This window comes from Atractosteus spatula, chromosome 4 (genome assembly GCF_055471065.1).
Source record: "Atractosteus spatula isolate fAtrSpa1 chromosome 4, fAtrSpa1.hap1, whole genome shotgun sequence".
In the NCBI taxonomy this organism is placed as follows: Eukaryota; Metazoa; Chordata; class Actinopteri; order Semionotiformes; family Lepisosteidae; genus Atractosteus; species Atractosteus spatula.
The window spans coordinates 49,748,288-49,766,229 of NC_142709.1; the positions used below are offsets into that span (position 1 = coordinate 49,748,288).

Here is a 17,942-nt window from a genome sequence, read left to right on the forward strand (position 1 = left end):
AACTGCAATTAGGCATCCCCAACTCCACAGTTCCAAATCGAAAGCTGTATGTGAGAGTGATTAGGATGATACCTAAATGCAAATTTGCTGTAGTTGTTGGAATGCATTAGTAACTCATATCTGCATACTGTAAGTGCAATTTGTTCTCTACTCTGGGAATGTGTACATGGCCTAGGTAAAGGTCATTATTACCATCCCATGGAACATATACTGTATGTGTCAATTACCAGGTTAATGGACTCCTATTTCTGTTCTCAGGAGGCCCCATGTCTGTAAGGATCCTTTTCTCACTAGGCAACATATTCCCAACCAAAGAGAAACATGTCCTGGGAAGTATTTAGTTCTTTTAATACTATAGTAGAAGGTAAAATTCATTAGCATTGGCGGCAATTTTGAAAGTTTAAAGTTCAAGTACACATTTCTAGGGACAGTTTTTAAGGACACCCTTAAATGCCCATTGAACATTCATTTTTTATCCTGCATCTTTCAGGCAGGTTACAATGTGCATGAATGACATCTAATAATAAGAAAGGGTGTCACTTTTAAATTTTTTATTGTCTGCACTGTAAGATCTGTGATTGATCTAAAAAAATCCAGGAAGAATAGGTTGTAATTGAAATAAGAGCATTGCAGATCTTCTTGGACTAAACCAGTAATTTAAGTTGATTTATAGTCTCTGATATCAGTTTTTGCAAATGATGTGCAGTACTTTTGATATGAGAATTTAAAGTAGTATGTTAATTTGCAAAGTAGTTGTTCTGTCCAAGCGTGGGAGGTAACAAGCTGTGGACAGTGTGACATGGCTGCCACACCACATCATTACTATGGATAGAATAGGGAAGGATGCCTGTGTGTGTGATGAATGCATGAATAAGCAAGGACTTAACTCTGACAACTGATAGAGAGGTAAGCCAGCAAATAATCTGCCAGACAATATTTCTTCTTGTTGTTTTAAGGACATTGAAATTGTGAGTATGACAGCTTTAGGAAGAGGCATTCATTACACAGCATGTTGGCTCCAATACCTTTTTCCTCACTCTTGTTTTCCTGCTGTTGTGTTTTGTTGCATGCAGTAAGCAAACATGTTCCACCTCCTTCCCCTGCATTGTTGTTGGAAGGTTGCAAGTGAGCCGGGGCCTAAGCCAGCAGACGCAGACACAGCAGAACAAGGCAGGAATGCACCCACTATGGAATGCCAGTCCATTGCAAGGCGTGCAGATGGCAAATTAGAGATGCCAGATGACATAAAAAATGTGTCTTTGGACTATGGAGGACATCGGAGTACTAGAGAAAACCCAAACCTGCAGTCTCCCCAAAGACAGAGTTTGAGCACAGGATCTTGAAGTTGTGAAGTGACAGTGCGACTCATTGAACCACTGTACTACCTGAGCTCATTGGCTGTTTTTTTTAAATAATCAGTTTCCGTGTTGAAAGATAGATAATGATTCCAACCAGAGAGATCACCTGATTCTTTGAAAAGAAGGTTTGTTTTTCACTAGCATGACTACACTAATTTCTTCTTGAAAGCAGCATGCATTTACTTCATGATTTGTTAAATGGCTGGGTGTGAGCTGTTCCTTAGTTGTTGTATAAGCAAACTGCTGCAGATTGGTAGCTTTATAGATTGGAGTCTTGCAGTAAACTGGGGCTGTATGTCACCCAAGATATAAAGCCCAAGTGCAAGTGTATCTCTTATGCAGTCTATAACGTTTTTGTGTTTGCTTTTGGTTTCTCACCTTGAATCAAAGTCAAATGTACATTTCAAAGCAATAAAGTGTGTTGATTTTGTGATAAGCCTTTTTGATTTAATTTTCTCTCCCAGCAACTAATACAAAATTTAAACAGATTATCATTAGAGATATTGTGCCCAAGTTGATATGAAAGTAACTGTGTCAATGTATGTCTTGATATTTGGCAAGCTGTTCTTAAAAGGTTATTTTTATTATTCTGTATTTTTTTTGTAATTTAAAACAAAGTGCCTTCAGTCTCCTACAGTTGTTGATTTAGTATTTATTTTCCAGACCACTATAATAAAACCCCTGTCTTAAGGGTCTTTAAGGGTTTTGGCTGGATTTAGAAGTATATAGTTAGTCCCTGGTTTACTAATACAGGGAGTGATTCTGTGTTATATTGGATTCCATCTGTACGTCAAGCACATTAGTAGAATCCCAGGTGAATGTTACTTCTGCCCTCACTGTCTACAGCACAACAGCACATCCTACTAACTGATACATTCAAAGAGTAATATAACTGTCCTAACAATTTTGTGTGCAACCATATCAAATAAGAAAATACGCCTTTTAAATAGACATAAAGAAGATAGCGTGGGAGCACTTTGTTTGACAAAAAATGTTGTTCCATTCTTTTGTAGGAAGCTGTTCAGTATTGTAATGTCTTAAGCCGAGTGTAAATGCAACTGAGTGAGAATTAAACATGAATCCTCTGGGCTCCCTGTGTTCCTGATAAAACTGAGATGCACAATAGCTAAGAGACAAGCTGATGTGCTTCTCAACTACCAGGTTATTCATTTCAATATGACAGAGCATATTGTTGGTTTTACACTGATAATTAGGTTATGCAGAGGATTTCAAGTCCTATTTATAGTACAAACAGATCTTTGAAAGGAGCTGTGTATATTTTTGCTAATGCAGTGTAATCCAGAACACTTGGGATTTTTTTTGAGTGGTGAAGGTGTGCTTGTTATGCAGAAAATCATTTTGCATGGGCGTTCATAATCTTCCTTCTCTGATGTGGAACCAGTACTGCTTTTATATGATTTGTTTTTTTATGTAAAAAATGTATCTGGGTGCTAATGTGCACTTAGAATATAAAAGGATTTCATACCATAGTCTTAACACTGCTTTTTTTTCCTTAGGCTCAGGTCCAGAATTTCCATCATCCTATGATAATCCCACTCTTTTTGAAATATTATCCATCTCCTTTCACAATATCTGTTTCGGGTTAAATTGCAGAATTAACCCAACCAACTGTAACTAACATCTGTATTGTGAATGTCTTTGGCTGCTACAGCTAAAAAGCCAGGACATGTGTGAACAAAATTTGCCAGAAAACATGCCTTGATATTGGGAGTGAGCCTTGAATCACATAGTTGTGGGAGAGCTGGTCATGCAGTTGGTGAACAGTGAAGTGTCTTTGTTAGCGATTGTCCTGAGACCTGCAGAGGTCCAGGGCTTTTGCACTGCTCTTGTGACATCTTGACTCCAGCCCACTCACACCTCAGCCAGCAGCCATATCACCCTGCAGCTCACAACTGGCAACCCTCTGAAGCTCAGCAGGTGTGAGCCTGGTCAGTACCTGGATGGGAGACCTTCTGGGAAAGCTAAGGATGTTGGTGGAAGTGTGGTTAGTGGGACCAGTAGGGTGCACTCACCAAGTGGGTCCTAATGCCGTCCTTGGGATGAGACGTAAAAACCGAGGTCCTGACTGTCTGTGGTGATTAAAAAATCCCAGGGCCTTTCTCGAAAAGAGTAGGAGTGTTACACTGGAGTCCTGTCCAAATTTCCCATTGGCCTTTACCAATCATGGCCTCCTAATAGTCCCCATCTATGAATTGGCTTCATCTCTCTGTTCTCCTCCCCACTGATAGCTGATGTGTGGTGAGTGTACTGGCGCACTATGGCTGCCGTCGCATCATCCTGATGGGGCTTCACATTGGTGTTGGTGGAGGGGACTCCCCATTACCTGTAAAGCTTTGAGTGGAGTGATCAGAAAAGCACTATATAAGTATGAGGAATTACAAATTTGTAATATTATTATTACCTCTCTCCTCCACTCAGCTCAACGAGACAGCCAAGCAGCTGATCGAGATGGACAAGCCCTGCCCCACCCCAGCGCCCCCTGCTGGCCCCTGCCCCTCGGGAGCCAGCACCACCCTCAACGGCACGGGCGCGGTCAGCGCCATCCACCGCCGCGCCGACGGGAAGAAGAACGCCAAGAAGCGGCACTCCTTCACCGCGCTTAGCATGACCCAGCGTGCCGGCCAGGCCCTCAACAACCGCCACTCCATGGAGATCAGCGCACCCATGCTCATCAGCTCCAGCGACCCCCGGGCCGCCGCCCGCATCGGAGACTGCCCGCACCTGTCCTCGAGCGCCCCCGCCCAGGTTAGCACGGCTTGCCGCAAACCTCGTCCTGCTCCAGATCTGCTTCACTTATGGTGTCCTTGTTCCCTGGGCATCCTCACAAGACACATGGCTAGATGCTTTTTAGGATTTAGTAGCATGCTAATTGTTCTTAGATGTGCTAACCATTAATGTTACAGACTTTAACAGTGGGCTATAAGCATGTGCCAAATCTGGATCTTTTAGTCCTCCTGCTTTGTCTTCTGTTAGTGTTACTGTCTTTCTTTGACAGCGAGATCCATCCATCCATTTTCTAATCACGTCAACCAATTCAGAGTCACAGGGGATCCTATCCCACCAAGCAACAGGAGCAAGGTGGGATACACCCTGGACAGGACGCCAGTCCATCACAGGCTACTCAGAGACACAGACACACAACTTACATCAGGGCCAATTTTCCCAGAAGTCTGTTACACACTCTAGATCTGTGCTTCTTTTTCCCCGCACCTAGACTGATGCTCAACAAGAAATGTGGTTAAATACTTCTTTAAACATGTGGTAGAATTTTAATTGTTTTGCCAGGTGAATTGTTCTTAACAGCACAAGATACAGTACATAACCAGATGCTTTTTAAAATTTAGTAGAATGCTAATTGTTCTTAGTAGATGTGCTAGGATTTCCTTTGGCATTTAAAACTGTTAATATTAGAGGGTATTACAGTGAGCTGTAAGCATTTGCCAAATCTTGATCTTTTGGTCTTGCTTCTGCTTTGTCTTCTGTTACTGTTTTTAGTCAACATTGGAATATTCAGCTTAACTGTTGTTAATTGAAAGAAGAGCTTTGAAGTCATGTCTTACTAAATTAAAAATAGCATTCAAAACAATATTGCCAACTGCTATGGCTACTAATCTTTGGGTACATAGATAGCATCTCTCTGTTTTTTGCATCAGTCTTTTGCACATTTTCATTAGGCAATAATTCCAGTGAAGTTTTACCTACAGTAGGTCTGATGAGTTCCGTGCTCCTTAGCTTAGAATCCTTGGTTTTTAATAAGTATTTTTATTGCGAGGGCGCAGGAAACCGCTGCATGAGTATGCAGACGACTCTAGGTGGTTTTCTGTCGTTGCACACATGGATTCTTATTCTAACCAGAAATAAACAATTCTGCGTCATTTCAACACTGCTTTGTGCTGCCCTGCGGGAAGTTTCAAGTGTTCAGGAACACACAAATACCGAGTAAGACACGAAGCATCTGTGAAAAGCACGCATGCATACTGACTGGTTCTCAAGGCTTTTCCATTCTAACGCTTGGCTTTACTACAGAGTACATTAAATATTGAACATCCTCCCCCTCCCCCCTTTGGGAGCTTAGAGCGTTTGTACTTTTGTAGTGCAGAAGCACGTCTTACTCATCAGCTTGGATTTCTTAGAAAATTAGTAACAGCAGCAAAGGTATTATTGGACAGTAGTACATAGGAATGGAAAGAAGATTGTGTGGCCCTTTTTTTAGAGTAAAACAACAAAGCTTGGAAAAAAAAGCTTTCCCTTTTTAGCCTGCCTTTGTTGGCCTTGTTTATGAACACATGGGGTGTGAATTTGTGATTCAAGAATTATTTTTTGCGGTATTTCTATTTTAAGTTGTCACTGTGGGTCACCACACAGTGCTGCATGTTTGCTGACATGATCAGATTTCTACATTCTCTGTGGAGTCAATAACGCACTGATTTTGTGAGCCAGGACCGTGAACAGAATGTTTACTATGGCCGTCTGGGGGGTTAGAATGCACGGACAAACATCTGGAAAAGAAACCCATGTGGTTTCACAGTCCATTTAAAAGATTGAACCAAACCAGATAGGCTAACGAATATTTCTCGTGTGTTCTCATTGTTGGAAATCATTGTTTTTTTTACTATTTTAATGGTTCCTTTCTTTTTTTTCGACTCAATTTGTAATGCACAATTTGAGTGTCGTCTCACCGCAGATGAACAGAATGTCAGAGCGTGTCCCTGAGACTCTTAGCTTCTCTGAGGGCACTAAAACCAGATCGATGGATTTTGATGTGCTGTTGAACCCGAGATCAGTTCAACCACAGCCCATCTGGTCTCAGACTGTTCCTACTCAGTGCGGATCACTGGGGAACAGAGAAATGAGTCATGCCTATCCCATTACCCTCCTCCTCTTTTTGGATTGGCAATATCAGTTTTGTCCCCACTCTCCTCCTCCTCTGAGTCCCCAGGCTCAGATGGGCATCTCCTGGGACTTTAGCCTGCACTGTTCAGAAAGCATAGCTTATCCGACGCTTCACGATTTGGCCAGTTTCGCGTGATGATAAAAGCTCTTTAACATTTACTCTGAAAATTGGAATTTGATTTGTTAATTCTTATCACGGTAGCAGTCTCCTCAGCCCCCTCTAGGACAGGGCCGAGCCTCAGCTGTTTCTCCTTTGTTCATTTGAGTCCTGAATGAATTATCCAATTTCAACGTGACAGGTCAGCTTTGTCTTGAATTCCCTAGGTCAGGGAGAAAGCACATGTGATGTTTAACAGATGAGGAAACCCGACTTGGGTGACACAGGGACTAATTGGGATGGATTAGGCATCTTCGGGAAGGTGTTCGCCTCATGTCTAAAAGGCTGTATGTTCACACCTCCCAGCTCCACATGGGACACCCTTATTTGTTCGGGAGGCTTGACCCACAATTGCAATATCAACGACATATACTCCTTTGCCACAGCAAGTCTCTGAAGCTGTGAAGCTCAAAGCTGGTCTTTATTATGAGAAGACTGTCCTGGAGGAGGCACTCTCTAATTTGCAAGTAGTGAGAGATGGCTGGAGGAATAGTGTGGGAAAGAGTTCATAGCTGAGTTTGCTGTCATAAATAAACATCCATCTACATCCAGACTGGCTTTCTCTACCTCTTCCTTCCAGAGTTCGGGGAAAAAAATCCTGCTTAATTTCTGTGCTTAGGATGCTGGTTTCCAGGAAGACTCCTCAGTTTTCACATTTTAATCGATTCAGCAGACAGAATTTTCATAGCAAATGACACATCATGATGTTTCCAGACATGATGATGCTGGTAAAAGACATTTTCCAGAAAAATCGCTTAGATATTTTGTGAAGGAACAGCGATAGCTGCATTTTCTGTACCTTTTGAAAATAAATGATACTATGGTGCTACTGCCGTTGCGTAGACTTTCATATGTTTTATAACAGTGGCTCTTTTGTACAAAGGAAGGTGGTTCTGGATGGAGTAATCTGGGCTCGTAACCTTCAGTTTGAAGATCCCCTGTATCGGTCAATCTGACATCCGTGTTGACTGCTTCACCACATCATATTTATTCCCTTTTTGAAAATTCAAAACGAAAAATTGAACTTGTGGACCGCTGTACACCAAATATTTTTCTGATGTGTGTTATTGTTGGACTTGGCTCTAATTTGGTTTTTCCTTAAGTGACAATGTGAGGCTGAAGATCGTAAAAGGAAAGTGTGTGAGGAAGGCTCCAGAGACACGGACGTTGAATTAATGAGACGTGTTGCACTGCAGCTGTTTAGAAAATGAGTTGGCATTTTCCTGGCTCTGGCTGCTCGTCTTAGAAAATCTGCTAATGCCACCTCCTTGGAAACCCGGGATAATTAGGTCCTCCAAGCTGCGTTGCATCAAGTTATCAACTAAAATCCTTTGTTGACAATAATTGGTATTTTAAATGCATTTGCCGAAACCCTGGAAGTGTCAGATCTAATGAGTTTTAATGAGAGTAAATCTCACTCTTAATTGGTAAGAAATGAAATGCTAAGCAGCTGAGCTCATTGCATCCATATTGCCTTCATTTCTGCCTCCCTTGGAGGAGCGATGGAAATTGGGTCAATCTGGACATCATTAAACACAACCTCTGTAGCATGCTCAGCCCATGGCAGAGCTCACTTGCTCAGCTTCAGTTACGCACTTTGGGTAAAGGGAATAAGGCTTCAAACCTTTCTTCAGTGGAAGAGGTCCCATTCCTGGTGCACAGTGCACCTGATTTTCAAGCTCCGTGTTATTTGCTCAATAACAGCTCGCTGTGTCTTTTCACGAGTAGGTGACATTTCACCTTTCTTCTCCCACAGGATTCCTCCTCTTTCGCTGGGACGTCAGCGGTCACCAGTGTTCCTCCGAGAGTGACCGGAGTGTCTGGAGATCAAGGGACCGCTTCCAAAGTACAGCTGCCTCTCAACATGTATGTCGCCTACTGAGCTTGTCACAGCATTGATGTCATAAGACCAAGTTGAGTTATCCCCATTGTGATCGTGAAAATATACCTACTGGTAATAAAAACACTGACCAGGACAAGAATTATTTGAACTGAAGCCATCCTTCTGCATGATTGTTTCATTGTGCAGTTTTTTTTTTGAGGAAGGCTGCATTATTACAGATAAGATATACACTATCAGGATTGGTCAAGCAAGCTCATTGTGCTTCTTCAGCATCTGCTTCTGCTGCTGGCCTGCGTGCGCACAGCTTTATCCGTTAACTCTTTACCAGTCCCGTATGACAAAAGTCAAAGAATGAGAGCCTCAAGGAACCCAAAATGCAGTGTCATCACGCATCCAATTCCAGAGTGTCTGTATAACACGAGGCAGAAAAACACAGGTGTTGTGGTTTTAACCCTTTATGTTGCTGAAACACAATGTCTAAGGCTCACAGAATGACATCTGCCTTGAACTCCAACAGGACTGACTAGCAAGCGCAGGGTTTTTAAAAAAGGAAGGCAGCAAAAACAAATAGTGCTTTCTTAGTCAAACACTGAAAACTGAAATTGGTAAATGTTTATTTAAAAGCCTGGGTTATTGCTGCCTCGAAGATCTTTTCTGTAGAAGTATAATTTTATTTTAACGTGCAACAGGAGCAAGTCCTTTTCCAGAAAGGCAATCAGTGAGGGTGGATGTGAATGGGTCAAATAAGCAGTGGGCCATTGTCCTGAGTTTGGTTAAAATTGTGGTTTCTCATTCTCGGATGCCTGTGTGGGCATTCTTAAAACGGGCAGCAGAAACAGACTTTCCTTAAAGCTTTTTTTTATACGTCTAATTTTACGCCAAACTGGTGCAGAATAGCAAGTTTTCTCAGCTCGCAGAAGCGACATCTGTTCTTCACAGAGAGATTGAGGGCGGGCAGAGTTTCTTCTTGAATCTGTTTCCCATGTAATAATAATTAATAATAATTGCTTACACTTATCTAGTGCTTTTCTGGACACTCCACTCAAAGCGCTTTACAGGTAATGGGGACTCCTCTCCACCACCAATGTGCAGCATCCACCTGGATGATGCGATGGCAACCATAGTGCACCAGAACGCTCACCACACATCACCACACATCAGCTATCAGTGGGGAGGAGAGCAGAGTAATGAAGCCAATTCATAGATGGGGATTGTTAGGAGGCCATGATTGGTAAGGGCCAATGGGAAATTTGGACAGGACGCCGGGGTTACACCCCTACTCTTTGCAAGAAACGCCCTGGGATTTTTCATGACCGCAGAGAGTCAGGACCTCGGTTTTACATAGTATCCCCGTCACTATACTGGGGCATAAGGACCCACATGGACTGCAGGGTGAGCGCCCCTTGCTGGCCCCACTAACACCTCTTACAGCAGCAACCTTAGTTTTTCCCAGGAGGTCACCCATCCAGGTGCTGATCAGGCTCACACCTGCTTAGCTTCAGTGGGTTGCTAGTTGTGAGTTGCAGAGAGATATGGCTGCTGGCCAAAGTGATATGACTGATGTAGGCTCTTGATGTTTGGCAAGCTGCTCAGTGTCCTACAGAAGGGGTGATGCCACTTGGAGGAGTGGTGTGTACCTACCTGAGGTCGCTGCACACCTGCAGGCGCCCAGGAAGACATGAGACTGACCTACTGCTTTGCCAAGAGCAGTCTAAGAGCCGAGAGAGCTGTAGATGATTACCCCATTTGTGCGCCCCCGCCTGGCATGCAGGTGACATAGCCCAACCTCAGGCTCAAGCCCAGCTCACAGCATCTGGGCCTTTGAGCGCAGTCTGCCCTCGGAGAGAGCTCTGCAGCTCTTCTGCTGGATTGAACTCCCCCTCCCTCTATAGACTCCCATCCCCATTCTCGTCTTCATTTTATTTTAAGTACAGTAAGACAGACATCAAAGTGGGTATTTAAAAAAAAAAAGAGGCAGGAGAATGTAATTGAAACTCATCCAGTCTGCAACTCCAGAAACTGTGGAGCCACGATCCAGCAGTGCTGTCTTTTTTTTTATCAGATATTTCCCTTTTTCCGCACTCCTTGTCTGCCAAATACTGTGCTCATCAGTGCTGCATCCCGGAGCCTCCGTTTATTACAGACGTCACATTAAAGACAGGCTGACAGTGTACTCCGTTTCTATGAATCTGTCAACAGTCCTGGACAGATTACCTACACACTGACGGCTGACAAACTGCTGCCACAATTATGTTTTAACTGTGCTGTTGCCATAGCTACCAAAAGGCTTTTTGTATCAAACCTCACGTTTCCACTTTGTGGTTTGAGAAGTAAACCGTCTGCGGTGGGTGCCTAGCTTTGTTGTTTTGTTGGGTCTTTTTTTGCGTTTGAATGCAGATTAACTCGTAGGTGAAAATCCTCAGTGTTCATCACATCCTGTTTGTGTCTGTCAGTTTAATAAATTATGGACTCACTTCTTTATTGGTCCATGTTTTTGATTTAAAGATTAATTCCACAAACCTGGGTACTATCAAAAGTAAACTTATAAACTGAATACAGAATGCTTTCTTTTTTAAAGATAACATGCAGTACAGACTTTAATATCAGTGTGACTACAGTACTTTTAAATTTGCACGTGATAAGATCGTAAAAGTTAATTGTCAGGTGCGGTGTTTTATGAAGTGCATTTAAAACAAACACAGGAGGCACTTCTCTGCCCACAGGGTTGCAGAATTGTGAAACAAGCTACCCAGCCATATTGTTTCTTTCTGGAGAAGGCTGGATGAGATCCTAGGATTAATTAACTGCTAACTACTATTTTGAACATTTCATATGTTCCTGTGTGGCTTTTATCTCTTAAGATGCTGCAGTATAAAGACTCCCTTAAAAATCACCCAAAGAGTGAATTTTGTCCTTAATGGAAACGAGAAACGGATTTCCTTTCAGTGCACTCCTAACCTACAGTATTTATTGCCAAGATCGGGGTCAGTCATTGGCACCCCAGTGGCAGTGTACTCTTGGCCCTCTTCAGTGCCAGCTCAGTCCACTGGGCCCAACTCAGGTGGCCAAGCCTTGACGTCACTGGGGTTCTGCTGGCAGATACATAGCACGTCTTTACGCAAAGGATTGTGGGCGGTCTAGAACAAGCTACCCAGCCTTGTTGTTGAAGCCGATACTTTGGCTTCGTTCAGAAAGCGGCTGGATGAGGTCCTTGGATAATTTAACTACTTCCAAATAATCTAGATGGCCGAATGGCTCCCGCTCATTTGTGACCTTTCTTACGCTCCTATGCGGCTGTCATCTCTTACGGAGCAGTAATTACAAAAGACACAAACGTCGAGGATGTAAGTTGGATGTAAGTTGGAATGAAACTCCAAGCCTTGACTTGTTCCGCGGTTGTCCCGGCAGATATGTGGCCATGTACGCCTACAAGCCGCAGAAGACGGACGAGCTGGAGCTACGGAAGGGCGAGCTGTACCGCGTGACGGAGAAGTGCCAGGACGGCTGGTTCAAGGGCTTGTCCTTGCGCAACGCCACCTCCGGAGTCTTCCCTGGCAACTACGTCACCCCTGTGTTCAGGTGAGCGCGGGGGGAAGGGGGTTTCTCGGGAGACGGAAAGCAAGACCTCCCTGGTTTTGGCATGAAGTGCTAGTAATACAGTCAGTCCTGAAGTGTCTGATGACTTGAATTTGAATTGCTAGAGCAAACTGCATCCGGTGTTTATATTTTTACAGAAATCACACAAGGTGCATTCTTTGTTTTTTTAGCGCTTCTTCCATTTGTATGACTGCACTGCACTGTCTTTCAAATATACGACACTATCACGATCTGGTGTAAGGAATGCAAAGATGGAGCAGGGAGTAAAATGAAAGTATCGTAATAAATCAACAGAGCCTTCTCATACCCATCTAAGCTGGCTTCTCATGATGAGAACTGAGTAGTTGAAATTGTTCTGTCACGAAATGATGAAAATATATGGCATAGCAGTAATAGACTTCCACTACCTGATTAACATAATGCAGAGGTGATGCTTTCACGAAGTTCACCACACTGCAGTAAAAAATTAATTAGTTCTGCTAAAGAGGGCTGTGGAAATGAGACAGGAAGGAAATTCCTGGTAGGATTTGAACAGACATTCAAAGATATCTACTAGCTTAGCCTTATTCTAAGGGGCACGATCATCTTGCATTAAACCTTTCCCATGGCTGGTTTAATGGAACCTGTTCAGAATAGAAAAATGTCTCATTTATGACATTTGTAATACTATGACCATCTTTCAGAAGTAAAATGTAACACTTTTTAAAAAAAGGACCATCAACGTAGGGAACAGAAACCATTTTTTCTAAATGAGTACAGGTGATCTTTACAGTGCCAACACAAAAGTTCGACTTCGTCTGTTATTTAGCACATGAATTTAACTTGTTCTTCTTTCCCAATTGTTCAATTCTGTATTTCTTCATCAGAAGAGAATTCCACACTGCTACTCCAATATGGCCAAAAAAATTTTAGAAAATATTTTTTGGAAGGAAATGGTTGGTTAATTTTCTTGAGAAAATGCCAAAATCCCGGGTTTTCCTTCCTGGATCACACCATTTCTTACCAAATTATAAAAGATTATATAAATTCCAAATGCTGTATACAGCCTGACTCAGAGATTTATATGCAGTTAAGTCAGAAGCACACATTTCTACTGTTTTATGTAGGCTAGAAAATATTTTGATTGTTTAATATATTGATTTTTAAGTTATTGTTCTTATTAAAATTTAAAAAATAGACAGTTTATTAACCCTTTTGCTACAGGGCTTTGTCCAGGAAGCCGTGAACTAAGCTTCAAATAAACAGTGTTTTTTTCAAACCACAAGAAGGCTTTTAATCTTGCATACTACTGTGCAGTGTATTAGCAAACAGTGGTTCCCAGCTGGGTCTGGGAACACTGCTTGCTGGTTTTCATTCCAGCTGAGATCTGCATTTCCAGTGCTAACTGATGACTTAATTGATTTTCTTGTTTGCTTAGACTTTTATTTAACCTGCTTCTTTGGTCAGTGTCAGAAATATTGTATAAAAATAGTTTCCAGCAACTTCAGTACACGTTTATGCAGGCATTCCTAAACTTGCTAGCCAAGTGCCTGGAACTCATTTCTGATTATACATCTCTTCCTACTGTAGTTGAGCCGTGGATAATAATTAGACATCGGTAGGAATGACCGTGCATCAGACAACGAGTGTTTTTTCCTTCTTCAGAGGTCTGATTGGTTACGTTACACTCATCACTCCTGAGTTAGAGCAGTTCTGAAAGCCTGAAACGTAGGTGTTAACAATTACAAACCCCATTTGACCTTTTAAGAGCTGAAAGCAAATTTACAAATGTGCCCCAGACGGAAAACTAATATCAATTAGCCCGTGATTACAAGCTTGTCTGGACTGAAAACCAGAAGACACAGCGTTCCTCCAGGACCAGGCTTGCAGTAAAGAACAGTATGCAAGAAAGGGGTAATTGGTTACAGAACAACAGCAGCCTCATTTGATGCTTCTTCTAATGCAGACTTCCCTACAATTGATTGATTTGAATTTTTGGGGTGGGAAAGGATATACGACCTGTCAGTTTTTAGTCTGCAGACCTGTCATGGTCCAGACCCATGCTTAATGGAATATAGCAGGTCAAGGGATCACAATGCAGTGACAGTTAATCTTTGAAATCAGATCATTTCATTTTTTTTCCACAGATTGCTTTGGAAGTAAACCTTACAGTCAAATTAGGAATAGTATAGGATTACTGAAATGTAAAATTCAAATAACTTTGAACATTTTCCTCCAGTTAAAGCAGGATTTTTATTTAGACGCTATTGGATTCCTGTTTCCGGAGTAGATAAAATGCTTTTAAAACTATTCAGTTTGTTGCCCTTGGCCAATCTTGACCTGCCGTCAGGTCTGCGACATTTAACATGCTAATCCATATTCTTCCACTTATCACAATTTGTCAATATGTTGCCAAAGGGAACAGGAAGTAGGTGGGGATCAAGACAGTAACATTATCCTTTTTCCTTTGACATCTTTCTCTAGGTTTCACCATCAACATAAAAAATTAAAAGATGAGTATAGAATTAAACGACTCAATTTAACATATGCCAAATATCTAATAAAGCATTTGCTGATCCTTCATTTTATTTCAGAAACCAAGGTTTTGAGATCTGTTTCTGAATTCTGAAACCAAAGCCTTGTTTTGAGCATACAGGTTCAATTCAATTTCTGTAGGTTAAAAGTTTGTGGTCTTCGCCCTGTTAAGCAGGATTTCCTTGCATTAGGTAGAGACGTAGGGAGGTGCATCTTTTCTTGCCAGCTTTTTGGATCCAAATTCCCATAATCATGGGTTTCGTTTCTTGTTTTCATGCCGTTGAGGTTGGTGGGAGTGTGGAAGAAGCTACCCAGCCGAAACCCTGGTTTCTTTCAAGAGTCTCCTGGCAGAGATCCTGGGACCAGTTAGACTACTAACTACCAAACGGGCTAGGTGGAGTAAATAACCTCCTCTCTTCTGTAACCTTTCCCCTGTTCTCCCATGCCGCAGGGCTCCGTTCGCGGGTGGACAGCCTCGCACTGCCCTCCCCGGCTCGGCTCAGGCGATCAAGGTGGTGCCCAGCTCCCCCCAGTCCGCCGGCCCGTCCAGCCCCGTCCTCCTGGGCTCGGCTGCACGCCCTGGCCCGGCACCGGCGGCCCCGCCCACCTCCCCACAACTGCAGCCAGCCTCCCTGCACCTCAAGAACTGCCTCCGCATCTCCGGCCAGCAGACCGTCAGCCAGGCACGCAGCGCCCTGCAGCTCGGTGAGCCCCCTCACTGCCGCCTGCCCTCGCTCATCTTCCTCTTCATGCTGCGGCACTGTTTCCCTTAACCCCACCCCCATTCCATGAGCCCCTCTGCCATTTTGTCGCAGGCAGCCATGCAAGATTGCCTCCCCTGGCTGGTAATCCTTCTTGCGTTCCTCTGTTCCAGGCAGTGGAAAACATTGTGTTGTTTTAGGGATTTATATGCTGTGTTTCATTGATTCCCGTTCTTCAGCTGCAGTAGGCGTTAATGATATTTTCTCTAGGTTTATCTGCTTAGGAAAAACACCATCTGCTGATGTCGCTCTCCTGCAATTAAATATCTTTTTAAATCCAGTTACATGGCTTTCCCTTTCATCTGTGGAGAGATTTATGCTGTACTCATACAGGGCTAAATTTTCTTCATTTCCTTCCCTTGCAGACACCACTGTTGACTTATTAAAAAGAATGGATTAGGTTTGTTCTTACCCTTTTACCCCTGAGATTCCTGTGCATTCAACCTTAACAAGATCTTTTAAATAAGCAGGTCTCAGGGAAGGCAGAGGCTCCAGTTTCCAGGTTTTAAGTGTCACTTATCCAGTTGTCTTCCTTCATCTGGTCAGGTCATGGAGGATGGCAGGTCAATCCCCACTGCCTTCTGGGGAATGTGGTATTCAGACACAAGCTGCCATCGTGCACACATAAGGCCTTGGCACCATAAGGGAGTATTATGCTTTACTGTCAGAGCAAAGACTGATAATTTAAAAAGCACTTATGTGGCATTCTGATTATATTCAGTCCATTTGCTCCTAATGTCCTATTGCAAGCACTGAAAAAAACATGTTCTTATGTTCATTTTTTTTATCACAGTTTTATTTGGTGGTTCTATCTTTTACTGTCTCTGTAAAAACAGTGACATGGCACAAAATGTGTTCAAGAGTCTCGACTTGCCCTTTTTGCAGTTCTGCTTCTTTAAGATTATACTTCGTGTTAATGACCTTTGTTTCTCTAGCTGTTCTTGGCAAAGCTCTTCAAAAAATGAAAATCACGGTTCTTGCAACTTGGCAGACCTGTTCCTGGCAAAGGAAGCAAACTACCTGCGCACAGCTGGGTGCCCAGACAGACTGCCAAATAGCAGCTTTCCCCGATTAAACCTTGTCATAATATCTGAGCATGCTAGGGGGTTCAGAGTTATGCCAAAAAACATTCCTTGTTGCAGTGACAGTGAAGTAACTTAGGATTCAAATGCAAATGCAGAAATATGCCCCATATAGAAACTTAGAAATCAATTAGCCTGTGACCCAGACCTCAGAGCTGGAGCAAAAACCAGAAAAGACTGTGTTCCTCCAGGACCAGGGTTGGTGACCACTGTTCTATGGGGGAGTGAAATACTGGAGCCAATAGAAAGCCTTGCAGAGCCTTCATCAAGAGCCTTCAGATCTGCGCAGTCACGTCTGCCAGCTGGCGAAGGCTGCTGCAGATACCCATCATTCGCCTGTCCCTTGTCCTTCGATGAAGACAGGAATAATTGGTTTATGGCTTTAAGGGAAAGGGTATTCTGTGTGTTCCTGAACTTGGGCGTCATGGTTTGGCCTTCAGAAGCATGCAAGGATCAATAAGAACAAGCATTAAACTGGCACGAATGAGTCGATGCTGGGCTGATGGATTACCACTGTTGTGTAGCTGTATCCATCACATCTGAAGCACTGTGGTGAAAGAAGTACTGTATGTGGACAGATGACGGCTGAACTGCTGTGAAACTGCAAGATTAAGATGTCAGTTTGTAGATCTCCGCGATTGCCATCACTTTCCTAAGCAATTTTAATTTTAGTTTTGCTGCTTTTGCTTGATATTAAAAAGATGCTTGAAATCAGTCCCATCTGTTTTTAATCCAATTGTCCTTTTTATCAGTCAGTTTTAGTTTTGGGGACAATATAGCAAACAACAAAAGAGCAATTCCCTTTTCCTCCCCCAATCCATGATCCTTACCCAGGTGACAGCTGCCACCCTCCCAAACAATAGACCCCAATAATTGCCGTTAGGTAGGAGTATTTAAAGGTGGGATCAACAGGGCTTTGATGGCATCTACCACCTTCTCTCCAGCCTTTGTGAGGTGCTGGCAGGGTCCTGCTTGGTCTTGTACACCTGTGAACCAGGTGGCCAGCTAAATCTACCTGTAAATGTTGTTTAACATGAAATACACTAGAAGAATAAAGGATATTGTCCCCCAGAAACCTAGATAGTATTGACAAAACTTCATCCTGCCTAAATACACAGCCATACTATAACACTCTCAGGTCATCAGAATAAAGGAGCAGTTCTCTGAAGACCCCTTATGAATGGTCTCCCATTAGTCAAGTAAGTGCCGTACATACAGTACATCAACTGATGGTGAGGGTTTATATAGGCCACTAGAGACCACCTTCGAATTATTCTAAACAATAACACTGTCCTCATCTACAAAAGGGAAGTTTCTGTTCCAGATTGGACAGAGTCCATTGATTTAGAGTGGTTTATATGGGAATCGAATCTTAATAACTGGTTATTGAGCAAAGAGACCAGTGTCCTTGCGCTGCCTCTTATGTTCAGTATTTAATGTAAAAGGCAAAAGGGGAATCTGTGTCCCCCAGAGATTCCCACAAACAGGCTTTACTGAACAAAGATGTTATAGCCAAAGACAGAAGGTTGTACCTGGTAGTTTATAACATTATTCTAGAGCCTAGACTGTACAAAGGTACTAAGGGTTCCAACTGATCATAAAAAGCCAGTAAAAATGTGCGTGCGTTTCTTCATGGTCTACTGTGTCTCTCTTAAGTCACTTAACTTATTAAGTGAAATCAGTGCATTTGAAACAATTGATTCCCTCTCTGAGAGA

The 17,942-nt window shown here is 42.8% G+C and overlaps 1 protein-coding gene across 1 annotated transcript in view; it reads left to right on the forward strand.

Annotated features, from left to right (window-relative positions):
* Positions 1-17,942, forward strand: part of sh3rf3 (SH3 domain containing ring finger 3) — a 167,202-nt gene that overhangs the window by 132,015 nt on the left and 17,245 nt on the right. The window contains exons 4-7 of the mRNA XM_088914287.1: positions 3,798-4,124; positions 8,186-8,295; positions 11,681-11,851; positions 14,835-15,088. Of these exons, the coding sequence (XP_088770413.1) occupies positions 3,798-4,124; positions 8,186-8,295; positions 11,681-11,851; positions 14,835-15,088 (862 nt within the window). The remainder of the gene's footprint in view (positions 1-3,797; positions 4,125-8,185; positions 8,296-11,680; positions 11,852-14,834; positions 15,089-17,942) is intronic.